The sequence below is a fragment of the Pezoporus wallicus genome, unplaced genomic scaffold (genome assembly GCF_028554395.1).
Source record: "Pezoporus wallicus isolate ANWC-B61680 ecotype Strahan unplaced genomic scaffold, APGP_CSIRO_Pwel_v1 contig_13614, whole genome shotgun sequence".
NCBI classification, from domain to species: Eukaryota; Metazoa; Chordata; class Aves; order Psittaciformes; family Psittacidae; genus Pezoporus; species Pezoporus wallicus.
Genome location: NW_026642178.1, coordinates 765,928 through 778,350, shown reverse-complemented (window position 1 = coordinate 778,350; position 12,423 = coordinate 765,928). Strand labels below are relative to the sequence as shown.

At 48.5% G+C, this 12,423-nt stretch overlaps 1 protein-coding gene across 1 annotated transcript; it reads right to left on the bottom strand.

Moving 5' to 3' along the window:
- Positions 1 to 221: 221 nt before the first annotated feature.
- SPRY4 (sprouty RTK signaling antagonist 4) lies at positions 222 to 11,885 on the bottom strand. Its single transcript, XM_057427818.1, has 2 exons — positions 11,678 to 11,885; positions 222 to 1,730 (listed from the first exon to the last, which is right to left on the bottom strand). The coding sequence occupies exon 2, from the start codon at positions 1,682 to 1,684 to the stop codon at positions 785 to 787; it is 900 nt and encodes a 299-aa protein (XP_057283801.1). The 5' UTR covers positions 1,685 to 1,730; positions 11,678 to 11,885; the 3' UTR covers positions 222 to 784.
- Between the last annotated feature and the right edge of the window lie 538 nt (positions 11,886 to 12,423).

The window sequence follows — 12,423 nt, the reverse complement described above, 5'->3', positions numbered from 1 at the left end:
CATCACCATTCCATTGAGCAAAACCTACCATCAGCTGCAGGCAGAACGGCACCGCGCTGGTACAGCTGCCTGAGCACCTCCCGCTGCCGTTCCTCCCGGGGGGGGAGCACCCTGCTACCAGCTTGCTTTACAGAGAGGGGCCGAATGGCTGTGGCCAGGTGGGTTCAGAGAGAACAACGTGCCTAATGTGGAGAGGCCCTTCAACAAAGGAACCTGTGGCTCCAGACCTTTGAGGGACACGGAAAGCTGTTGAGAAACGTGGACTTTGTGTGCAATGGGCCCCTCTAACGGGGTGCAGGTGGGGAGGGAGGGCGGAGGGACTCAACCCATCACCTTCAACAGGCTGCTGGTAGCGAATCGGTTTGGAAGGAAAGCAAAACCGAGGAGCCCACCCTGGATACGAATCCAATGCAGCTGTTTGCAGCTGGGAATGGGTATTGCTTGTGCAGCCATGCCTGCCAAGCAAGCAGTTAATGGTTCTTGTGGTGTGCAGGCATGGTGAGCAGCCGTCTGTCCAAACCAGGGGTTTCTAAGCAGCTGTACTTCACGATATACATAGGTTTGCAGCCTTCACTTTATGCTATTAAGATTCCTCCTTGGCCCCATCTACTTGAACTCTGACCAGTTCCAAAACCCTGAATAACCCAAAGTGCTTCAGTTTGTGGAAACAGTTGCTTCTGCTTTCTTCAGATGCAAAAGACTAACGTTATCCTCAGAACACAGGTTATTAAAAAGAGCCAATGCCACTGTGGAGTGTCCTCCCACTCCCCATCCTCCCAAACTATCAAAAGGGCTTCTCTGGCCTGTTTCCTTTGCTCTCAGGCAGTGCCTTGCAAATGACACTGTTTGTGTTTTTACATCTGCATCCAGGCCGGCTCACTTGGTCGTAGCATCTCTGGGACAGCTTGACACAGCCGGTGGCTGGCAGGTAGCAGAGCAAGCAAGGGAGCACCAGGGAGAGGGCGCTCATGAAGGACCAGCGGGCACAGCAGTTTGAGTGGGAGCAGGAGCAGGGGTGGTCGGCGCATGTGCCCTCGTCGTCCTCGTTGGTGCAGTGGTAGAAGACGCCCTTGACGAGACACATGCAGGTGGAGTAGTTGACCAGGTTCTGCGCCGAGCAGAGGCACTCTTGGTTGCACACCCAGCACGAAGGCAGCGTCCGGGGCAGCGCACACTCCTTACACTTGCATTTCCCACAGGCTTCGCACAGCAGAAAGTGCTTGTCCAGTTCCTGAGACACAGGTTCCTTCAGGTCCAGGGGTTTGCAGTTAATCACCTTGGGCTGAATGCGAACCGCTCGGGGGGACGACTGCTCCGCCACGGGGGCTGGGGCCATGTGGTCCAAGAGCCTTTGGTCTGAGGAAGTGCTGCTGCTGCTGCTGATGGAGCTGGGGCGCCCGCTGAAGGAGATCCAGGGGTGGGTGACATCCTGCTCACAGCGCTGCGGGGGCTGGTTGGTCAGGACCAGTTCATGGGGGCCTCGGGGACGCTTCTGGGCTGCCAGCTGGGCAGCGGTGGGGTTGTCGGTGTAATCGTTCTCTATGTGAGTGGTCTTCATTTGGTCTATTGGCAGGATGGTGAGTGGGTGCTGCAGGCGCCCATAGGGGATCCGACTGTCCAGCAAGGGCTGGACCATCACAGAGTTGGGGACAACGGTGATGTTGTGGGGAATCCGGGGCTCCATTGATCAAGCAGTCTGAGTACGGGTGGAAAATCTGTTCTTAAGTATTCTGGGGGAAGGAAAGGAGAAAGAAAAGGGGTAGGGGAGAGAAAGAGTGCATGGTTATTGAGTTACCCTTGAGGGCATTGAGTAAGCTGCTCTAGTGGAAGGTGTCCCTGCCCGTGGCAGGGGTTGGAACTGGATGAGCTTTAAGGTCCCTTTCAATCCAAACCGTTCTGTGGCTCTACCCTACAACCTTGGATCAGACAGGGCTCTTTACCGAGGCTGATTATTGTGCATAAGGTCTTCTAGGGTAAACTTAGAAGGGAGTCAGAGCATTTGCCTGTGTACAAAATCTATCACCCTTCACTGCTGTGTTCCCCTCCCTAAACTTGGTCCTATACAGCTCCTCTGGTCCTGGGCGGGCCACCACTACTGCAGGGCCCTGAAGTGCCCGTGTCTCATTTTTTCAGGGGGAAAGCCCATCTCAGGGTTACTGCTGTGTGTTCACATGCTTTTTTGTCAGCAAACTGCCTGAAGCGACTTATCTAAGGTTTGGGGTTTTTCCTCAATTGACCCTGATCCCTAAAAGCCCTCATGCGAAACTGTGGCTCGTGGGAGCATTGCCCTGGTACAAAGACGCTTTGGAACATGGGGTGAGCACTCATCCTTGCTCACCCCGAATCTGCCTGCGGGAGGGCGGCTTGGCTTTGGTGAGGAAATGTCCTGGCTCCACTTGGAGCCGCTGGGCTCGGCGGCTGCTTTCAGCCTTCCTGCAGGACGTGGAAGTTCTCGCTCAGCAGCTTGTCTGGGTGCAAAGCCGGGCAGGGGAGAGCACACACACGGGTCAGACTTGATTTGTGCACCTCATGCAGGTAACCAGGGCGCTCTGAACCACTTCAGTGGGCTAATACTTGGTTCGGGCGCTGTTTTACCAGCTACACCGGCTCAGCCGTCTGCTGCCGCAGTTTCTCATTTCATTGAAAGAGTGCAATTTATCCTGGAGCCAATCCAAAGATTCAGCAGGACAAGAAACCACAGGAAGTAACTAAACTTAAATCAAAGAACGGAAACGACTCGGTTCAAATTTAGAAAGTGCACATTGTTTTCTAGTAGATGTGCCATTTCCTCACGGGGTGACCTTTATTCATAAATAATAGAATGCTGAAGAGCAGTTTAGAGAAGGGCTGAGGAAAGCTTCAGAGCAACTCGCAGGAGGGGAAAAGCTGCTGGTATCAAGAAAAAGGAAACAGCGCACAGCTTAAGGCATTGCCAGTTGTTTGTGTTCAGATAAACGAAGCTTTTCCCAACAGCATGAGGGAGTTTAATGTTAGAGCAGGCTGAAAACCAGTCAGGAAAAACCATGCGTCAAACTACGGCCAGGATGTGTGTGTGTGTGTGTGTGTGTGTGTGCGCGCAAGTAAATGTATGTGTATTGCAAGAACAAGCTCCTCTCTAACCTCAACACAACAAAAACTGGAGCATGAACTAATTACTCATTTATGGAAGGAGAAGGGGAAGTGCATTTTTTCTTTACCCACTGAATAATGTTACCAGAGGCCACTTTTGCATTAGTAAATCATTGCTTTGATAGGTCACTTGGCATTTGAAGGGCTGGAAATCTGCCAGTTCTCCCAGGATCAATAGGAGTGAGGGCTGATGCTGGATGGAGACCAGGGCAGTGACACGGAGTGGGGAGGCACATGGCACCTCTAGGTGCTGGCACCGGGTCCTGCCTGCTGGGCTCTGTCTGCTGCACAGGGCAAGCAGGAGGAAGTGCTTTATCCAGCAGATGATGATTATTAGAGTGTGGTCCTTAGGCTGTTTCTCTTGACAAGTTAAAATTCTCTGCTGGGTCTTAGCCATTCATTTGGGTTTTTTATTTCATTATTCATAGCTCACTGACATCCTGACTCGAGCAACAAGAGAGTTTTCAGAGCATCTCTTCTTATTTACAGTACTTCAGAGTAAAAAGCAGCAATGATTCTGACAGCTGTGGGGCATTGCTTTTCTTCTGTATGTCAGAATCTAAAGTCATGATATAAAAAGGACTTGCTGCAAGTCACAGTTTAGCAACAGATTCAGTTCTGCATGAGCTAGGTGGTTTGTTTGGAGCAAGACTTTGACTTCACAGGGGTTTTGGGGGTTAGTTTTCTTTAAGGAGAGAGATGCAGCTGTGTTGGCTGCCAAGAGTAAGTGCAGCAGAGCTGATGCTAGATGGAAGGTAGCTGGAGGAAATGGTGGCACACTGAAGGATGTTACAAGCCTGACTGCTCCTTCACGTCCCTGGCATCAGTGCCTTCATTGCCCTTCCCCTCTAGCACAAGGCTCTGCGTTCTGGCCTGAACCCACTCCCCCTTGTTATGAAGCCTCTGGAGTTTGGTCTGTTGGCTGCATATTTAGGCTGGATCCACGGAGCACTATTTTGTTTAAGGTGTGGTGTGTGCCAGCACTGTATGGAGGAGAGCTGGGCAGCACCCGCTGCCTCTAGCAACGTAAACAGCCTGACTTGATGCTGATTTTCCCAGCAGGGCAGCTCTGGTGGCACATGGAGGGGTTCTGCTTCACTGAGGGCACCCCACAGGGAGCCCCTTGCCGCAGCACTACGGGAGAGCAGCAAGCAGGAGGGCAGCAGCCCCGGGACAGGAGTCAGCATCTGGGCTTTACATTAACTCTGTAATTGCACAGTCTGCCACGGTCCAGAACCAGCGATGACATCACGTGGAAGTTATGGTATCAGATTAGTTTGGAGACATATTATAGCCACAGGCACTCTTAGAACACCCAGACCCTGGTACCCAGACAAGGCCATAGGCAGGCAGACATTAAAGATGGCTTAACTAGATATGCTAATGCTGATCAGGACTTCAGAGTTTACTAGCACAGAAGGGAGATGAACCCTGGACTAAATACTGCACTTCAGGATAGTTAATGTTAAAAACTATTCACCTTTTTCCATTATAACGCTGCTTCAAATTGTCTTTCTAAGAGGGAAACTATTTTTGCAGAATAAGAGGAATGGAAGCTTCAACATGGCAAGAGATCTGCAGGTACCTGGGCACAGGATCTCTACTGGGATAAAAGCTCTGGAGTGAAGACAGAAAAATGAAGCCCAGCTCTCCTAATTCCCAGACCCCTGCTCTGGACACAACCTCTCTCTTCTTGAGGATCACTTTTAAATCACTACGGATACACACCCTACCAGCTCTTGGTGCTAGTGCTAAACATGGTCCTTCAGTGCCAGCCCTGCCACAGTTAACTGCTGCCACTTTTCAAGCTACTCTTATAAGACATAAATTTCTGTCCCTCATAGAACTTCCCAAGGACTGTGACTACGCTGCTGCTGCTGGTCCTGTCACAGGAAGTTTCAGCAGTGCATAAGATTGCTGGTGACAGATCCAGGTCAAACATCTCGTGTGCTGAGCTAGAGACTGAGCTGAGTGGTGCTGGTCCTGCAAGCAGGCTCTTCTCCACTGGGATCTAGCCCAGATGACGACAAGGTCAGTATTTTAGGATGTGGTTGCTTCAGGTTCTGTGTCTGCATGCTTCCCCTAGCATGTGCCTTGAGCACATCTTTCCCTGAGCTGTTTCTCCCTTAAGCTTTATGTCTGCATCGCATGAAAGAAGAGATTGTAGCAAAGGGTACTAGGCAGCTGTTTATGTGCACAGCACTGCATCTCTCATGGTAAAGAAGAGGAATCCAGTCAAGTTCTCAGGTTAAGGACTTGTGCTGGACCAGAAGCAAGTCAAGAAGCCAGGCTGTTCCCATGAGACTGGGTATGTGCATGGATCCTGGCGACTTCCTTGGAACATCCTCTGGGACATCATAACTTGACCATGTTTGGTTTCTGTGCTCCCCAGAGGGGGGAAATGCAGCTGCAGCCAGTCTGAAATCGTTCCAGGATGACTGGAACAATACAACCAAGTCATCCTTTGAAATGCAGTCAGTTTGCAGGATACCTCATGACTGTTCACAGGAGTGTCTGCTGTGATGTCTGCTCAGCAGCAGGGAAGCTGGCTCCCACTCCAGAAGCAGGACACTATGCCCTTCTTCACCTCCCCATCGGACACCTGTCATGCACAGGATGCTTGTCAGGAAGGACAACACTGACTTGAGCAGCGATGTTGGTATCTTATAAACTGCAGCTTCATCCCCAGTCAAAATTAATGCTTGGGGTGACCTGGCAGAAATTAAGACCTTGGAAAAGGACAAGAGCTGAAGGGCTGTAACCCCGGGGTTCTTGCATTGGCTCTGAAGGCCTGCGCAGGGGAGCAAGCTGGGGTTCAGGGGGTCTTGTAGCTGGAGTGACCTAATTCAGCATACGGCACATAGAAGTGGCCACTGCCCGAAGCCGCCCTGGGTACAGGTGGTGACAAAAGGGAGGCACTTTGGTTGGGAGGGGATGAACACGGGAACAGGCTGAGCTGTCTCCACCACCGCCTTCAACTGGAGTGCCTGAAGGTGCCTGCAGCAGCTGCCCAGGGAGGGGAGGGTTACTAGAGATGAGCTGCAAATGCTAACCCCCCCTAAGAGAGAACAGTTCTGTCTGTAGGACTCAGCCACGGTGGTAAGGAAGGACTGAAATTTGTGGTGCCAGTGTTGTGAACAGCTCTTCTTCTGGCAAGGGCAGTGGGGTTGTGCTTGCAGATCCTGAATTAATTGCTCAAATTGAACAGATTTAATGGAACCAGATGTGTCACTTAAAGAAAATTGTAGATTAAAAAGGAAATACGGAAGAGATAATAAAGCAGAATAGGTCAGAGGTACTTGAGCTATGAAACTTTATGCCTTTGTTGTCCACTGCACTAATCCAGCCAGACTCTAAATTGCATTTTAATTGAGGAAAAAAGCCATACAGAATAGTGGTAAACAAAATCAGTTAATCTTTGATCATCAGTAATTGCAGACCTATTACAGCATTAACATGGGCACAGATTCACTGGGCACAATTGTGCAGGCAATTGGCTGAAAGCAGACAGCAAGGAGGCAAATTCATGAGTATGCTCCTGCACTGGGATTTGCTTGTTCCTTAGAGGTAGGTGAAACAATGGAGTTCTTTCCAAAGCAGACATGTCAGCAAGCTCCCATGCAGAGGAAGCTTCTCTTCCCCGTGCTATCCAGGGACTGGAGGGCTGCTCACCACATGCAATTTTCATGTCAAAATATACTTCCTTCCAAGGAAGTACAATGGATTCGGAAGGAAAGCTCACAAACGCGCTGCGGCGCTGGCTTTGTCTCTTCAGCGAGGTATTGCCAATTTCAAATTACTGTTGTACCAGATAATTGCAAGTCCTAAAGTTGTAGGAAACCAACTGTTATTTTCAAGTGTTTGGGTATAATTTCAGGCTCAAACAGTTTGTAAGGTTCTTCAGTCACAGGAAATTCAAACAAACGTGACCGTATGTTTTAATGGGATTTTGGACTTCCCTCCATCCTTTTATAGGAAGCTACATCCTTGTAGGCAATTCCATGAGAGAGTTGTATAAACCCCCAGGAAAGCTCATTCTCGTTAGTGTTTCTCAGAGCAGTTTTTGAAGCAATAAGGTTTACTATATTTTTAAGGTGGGGTTGGGCGACTTGTCTGCCATGTACTGAAAACCAAAATGGAGCTTGACTTCAATAGCTCATGAGTGCAGAAATACAGAATGTTCACAAGTGTCTCATTATCCCTCAGTTAATCGTTTTAACAAGTTCTTCCTTACGTTTAAACAACGTTCCAGATGTAGGTGGGAACAAGTCCCTTCCTCTCAGCATCATTTTAAGCCCAGAAGCAGGTCCTGTCTGGAAGCAGTCCTGCAAAACGCAGCCCTGGGAAGCACTGGTGTGACTCAGACACATCCCCAGTGCCCACAGTCCCCGTGAAGCCAATGGGAAAACAAGCTCCCACAACCACCTCCTGACACCCAGCACCAGGTAAGAGATACCATGGTTTCTTCCAGCCTGTTTCTGAAGGATGCAGGGAATTTCCACATGAGATGCCAACATGCAAACATCTGAACACAGACTTAAACATCATAGAAAAGCCCCAAATGCACTGTTTGGTGTGTGATTGTTAACAGAGACACCACCAGGATGCTCAGAGCAGTAACGTAGTCACCAATAACTCTTTCTATCCTTTGTAAGCTGCATGTACCAGATCAGGGGTCACTTTATCTCCTTCTAATGAATTATGCCTTAATTACACCTCATGAGCAGCCTGACCCTTCTGTTGCCACTGAATGACACCAGTGTCAGTAAGAGCCATTTGCCTCAGCAGACCAAGCCTTCCTCTGGGGTTGCTGGTGCTGGATTGTCCTGTGCATGCTCCTGGGCTGTGGTACAGCCTGAACTAGTCACCAGGAGCAATGCTCTGAGCCGGCGATGGTGAAGGGACAGACTAGAGACCTCCGAATCTTGTCACCTCACAGCTGGATGACACTTCCTCTCGGTTACTATGATGCTAGACCTGTTATTATCCAGGCAAAAGCTGAGTTACAGTCTCTGAAAGTGATGTGACAATCACCTCATTAAGATCAACATGCAGGTAGGAATAGTTGCAGTAAATGTACTGCAGAAATTGCCTTATTTTCTTTGCTATCTGGGACACACAAATCCCTAAAGCAGGGCAACAGGAAAAAAAACAAACCAAGAAAAGCAATAGGCTCTTTACGGGTAAGTCTGAATACAGAGAAATCACCATAATTGAGAACTTTGTACCTTGAAGTAGCACAGTGTCAGGTCAGGCACGTATTTCAAGGCCCTGCGCAAGTCAGCACCATTCAGACTCAATGTAACCAGTGCAAAATTCCTCTGAATTATCACTGCTTTCACACCAACCATGGCGAGTCCCTCTCCTGTGGTGGTTTGGTTACAGGGTCTGGAAAACCTTATCCAGGAGGTGTTGATCACAGCAGCATCCCATGCTCTGGGGGTGTGCACAAACCCTGCCTTGCTGGCTCCACACAGCTGGTTACAGCCCCTCCCTAAAGCTGTTTGGAAAAGAGGGAAATACCCAGCACAGGCATTGAAAATGAAGGCAGGGTATCTGGGATAAGAGCTTTCCTTGCTATCAAAAAGTACTTGCAAAGGGAGGATCTATAGGGCTTCACAGGGTGTGTGTGCTCCAGCTGGGTCAGGGCTGGCTTCCACTGTAGACAACCAGGGTATCACGCAAGGACCTGCTTCCTAGAGGAGGAGGTGGCGATAAGGGAGCAAATTCTGCCATTGCCTTTGTCTGGAATGAAGGACATCCTCTTGTCCAGAGCTCCAAGGCCACGCTGCCACTGACGGAAGTCAGAAAGCTCAATAAAAGCTTTTAATGAGGGAGGACTACACTTGGAGTTAAAAGAGACCTTTTACTAAGCACGTGTTTTTAATGTGTGACTAAGAATAATATATAATGTTGGAGTTCATTAAGCTGAGTTTGGCTGGATTTCCAGTCAAGCTGTAAATGCTTTAAAAATGAAAACAGCTCTTTTCTATAAAGCATATATTAATATTATCAAAATATTGGTGTTAATTATTCTTGTTCCCCTCCTGAACAGCCTTATCTAGCTAAGGAGAGCTGGAATTTTCTCTACGAGTAGTAAGGGAAGGGGGAAAAAAAAACAGAAAGCTGATTAGGGAAACCTGCCATTTTTAAACGGAGACGCTCAATTCCTGCCAGAGTGTGGAAATTCGGAAGCTGGGAAATGAGACCTGTAGACTTCCAAGAAGCTGTCTCTGTCCAGCTGAAGCCTGTTCCTATGGTGCGAGTGAATAAAGCACATTTTGAACCACTAACGTTCAGACCTTTGGGACTCTGATTTCTCAGTCAAGGCTTTTTATTGGAGAAGAACATTTATTTTAAGGACAGAAAACCAAGCTCAGATATGATCTGTGAAGCTAATGGTAGTAAATGACAACCACATTAGAAGGATTTTCTGTGTTCTTAAGGAAATACATTGTATTGCATTTGAAAAGAATAAACCCCAAAGAATACTCGTGCAACTGTTTGCCTATAAAAAGGCAGTTTTAAGTACTGGGCTGAATGTGAAACATCATACAGCAACATGATTATTTCTTTTGCTCTTATGGTTAATATTTGGAAACCCATCAGAACTGTGAATTATCATTGCTGTGGTGCTGCAAAGGTGGTGAATTTTAGTCCTCAGTCTCAGAACAGGGTATTCTTTTTTTTTTTGGTGGGGAAACTGCTTTTTCAGATGTTGCATTTCCCACTATGGTTTAGGAGTTAGTCATGATTCCATGAAAACAGCTTTTGTTTTGCTGTTTCAGGAGGAGAACAAATAATTTCTCCCTTGCACATACCTCACAGAGCATTTCAAAAGGACTGCAGTATTCAGAAATTGTCCTTTTAATTTTATAATACCAATATAGAGTCACTTCTAGCAACAGAAAACACAGTAGCCCATGGAAAATGGCACATTTATCAATGAGACATCCCCAGCGGGGTTCCAATAACTGAGAACAACCCCTCCTCCTGCTATCATTCATTTTTTTATGGAGAAGGGGGAAGCCAGTCATCAGGATCATTGTGATTCCGTGCACAAATTGTAGCTTTATTCTTGAACCCAAAATAAAGGGAGAGGGGGGAAGCCTTAATATTGGGAAAGCTGGGTTTCTCTTTACCTAATTAAAGAGCAATCCCTAAGCTGATTTTTGACATGCTGTACCCTTAGCATGGTATGGGAGAACGGCAGCAGCTGAAGAAGTTTTAAAGAATCTAGAATGTTTCTTTTCTTCCCTGGATAATGCAGGGATGTTTTTCCTCTCCTCTTTCTTTCTCTCCTTCACCCTTTAAGGAAAAACTTGGGGGTTCAAACAATTTAAATCAAGAAACCAGATCCATGGTCACTTAAGGAAATAGAGGGAAGCCTTTTCCTCCTGTGATTAAGGCTGATATTCATTTGCACTGCCATTTCCAAGGGCTGCCTTCCCAGTCCTGCTTTCCTCCAAGACCTTTGTGCCTTTTATATGCCCCTTTCTGTTTTTTCCATTCCCCTCCTAATACTGAATTTTCAGAACATGTCGTCTCCAGGCTTGTCTTTCTCCTGTGACGCCAGGACTGGTACCAGAAAAGAAAATCCTGGCTTATCTTTGCTACGCAGTTGGTGGGGAAGAGCAGCCGAGACAGGTTTTGCCTCCATATATAATATATTCCACATACCTTTGTGAAATGATTCTTAGGCACACATTTTTATCACTTGTATTACTTATCTAGCCCTTAAAATGCATCATCCATCCAGACATCCAGATTTAAAACAAGTGTACAGCAGGACAGGGAAGAGAACAGTGATGGAATAAGGCATAGAGGCCAAAAAAAATAAAAGAGAAAAGGACAGTTGGGTGAAATAAAATGCTAAAGAGCAAAGGTCACACAGGAAAGCTCTGACACACCAGTGCCGAGCTCTGAAGTGTCCTATTATGGAGACAGCTCAGAACTACTTGACACTAACAAGACATAAGGCTGTGGAAAAGAGAGGAAATATGTACAATCAGTTTTCATATGCCAAAGCAAGAAATACCTGATTCTTATTTGTCAGCCCAGGTGACCCCATATTTATGCTTCTTCTTAGGGGAAAGAAGAAGGGATGAAGGAGACGACATCCCATCAACAGAAAGAAGAGCCTTGTTCTGTTATTAAAATCCCTGCACGCAAACCCAGCACAAGTATGGTGAAACCTGCCTGCCATATATGTACACCAACTGCAGATGTTGATGAACAAGCACAGAAGAGAGGTATAAATGAGAGACACGGGCACACAAATGCAAATTCTGCAAGAAACATGATATTCCTTCAGAATGCAAAGTCTCCCGTAGGTTGTGAGGCACCAGGCAGATATCCACTAGGCGTAATTAGAGAAAATTGCTGTTAGAAAAGTCATAATCAGAAATATGCTTATGATCAGGGATCTTGAAGGGTCTGGCTCAATGCATCTAGAAAGAGCACAAGATTTTTCCCTTGGGGAAGAGGCTTGATTTGTCTTTCTCCACAACATTTAACATTTGCTCACAAAAGCAGATCTCGTACTTACTTTAAGTAATTCAGCTAGGACCATCTCTCCATAGGCGAGTTAATCCTAAATCCGAGCCGGAGGAGGGGGCCGGACCTGGGAAAATCCTGGCAGGAGCCGCTGGAGCTGCGGGCAGGGACCTGCGAGCGCGGCGCTGTCAGCGGCCGCCGCGATGCTGCAACCACCGCTGCCTGGGAAAATGGCTATTTTATGAATGGGAGGGTAGCGGCTCCTCCTGCTCATGCGCGGCCTCCCGACTCTATGAATGGGTGGGCACCGGGGCGCCAGCGCGCATGCTCGGCTGCCTTTTATGAATGGGGGGCTGGCGCGGCGCGCGCTCCCGGCGGCGGCTCGTGCTTTTTTTTTTTTTTTTCCCTTTCTTCCTTTTTTTTTCCTTCCCTTTTTTTTTGTTTGTGTTTTTTTTTTTTTTATGAATGGAGCGCAGGCGGCGGCTGCGAGTGCACCGCCCCCCCCCCTCCCCCGGGCTGCAGGTAACGGCGGCTGCCGCGGCGGGGAGACGGGAACACCGAGCACCCCCAACCCCGCTCCCACCCGAACCCCCCCCCCCCGGGCTCGCCCTGTCCCGGTCCCTCCAGGCGTGGCCGTTAATGGGGGGCAGCCGTGAGCTTGCCGCAGCCCCCCCGTTACCCCCCGCCCGGCCGCCGCCAGAGCCCCAGCTCGGGAGCGGGGCGGCATCGGGCAGCGCTTCTCGTCGGGGCCGGGGGGCTGGGGAGAGGGGGGGTGTTGGTGATTCCCGTTCTGGGGCG

What these genes read in the sequence shown, in the direction of transcription:
- SPRY4 (XM_057427818.1), bottom strand. Translation starts at nt 1,684, where the DNA reads ATGGAGCCCCGGATTCCCCACAACATCACCGTTGTCCCCAACTCTGTG.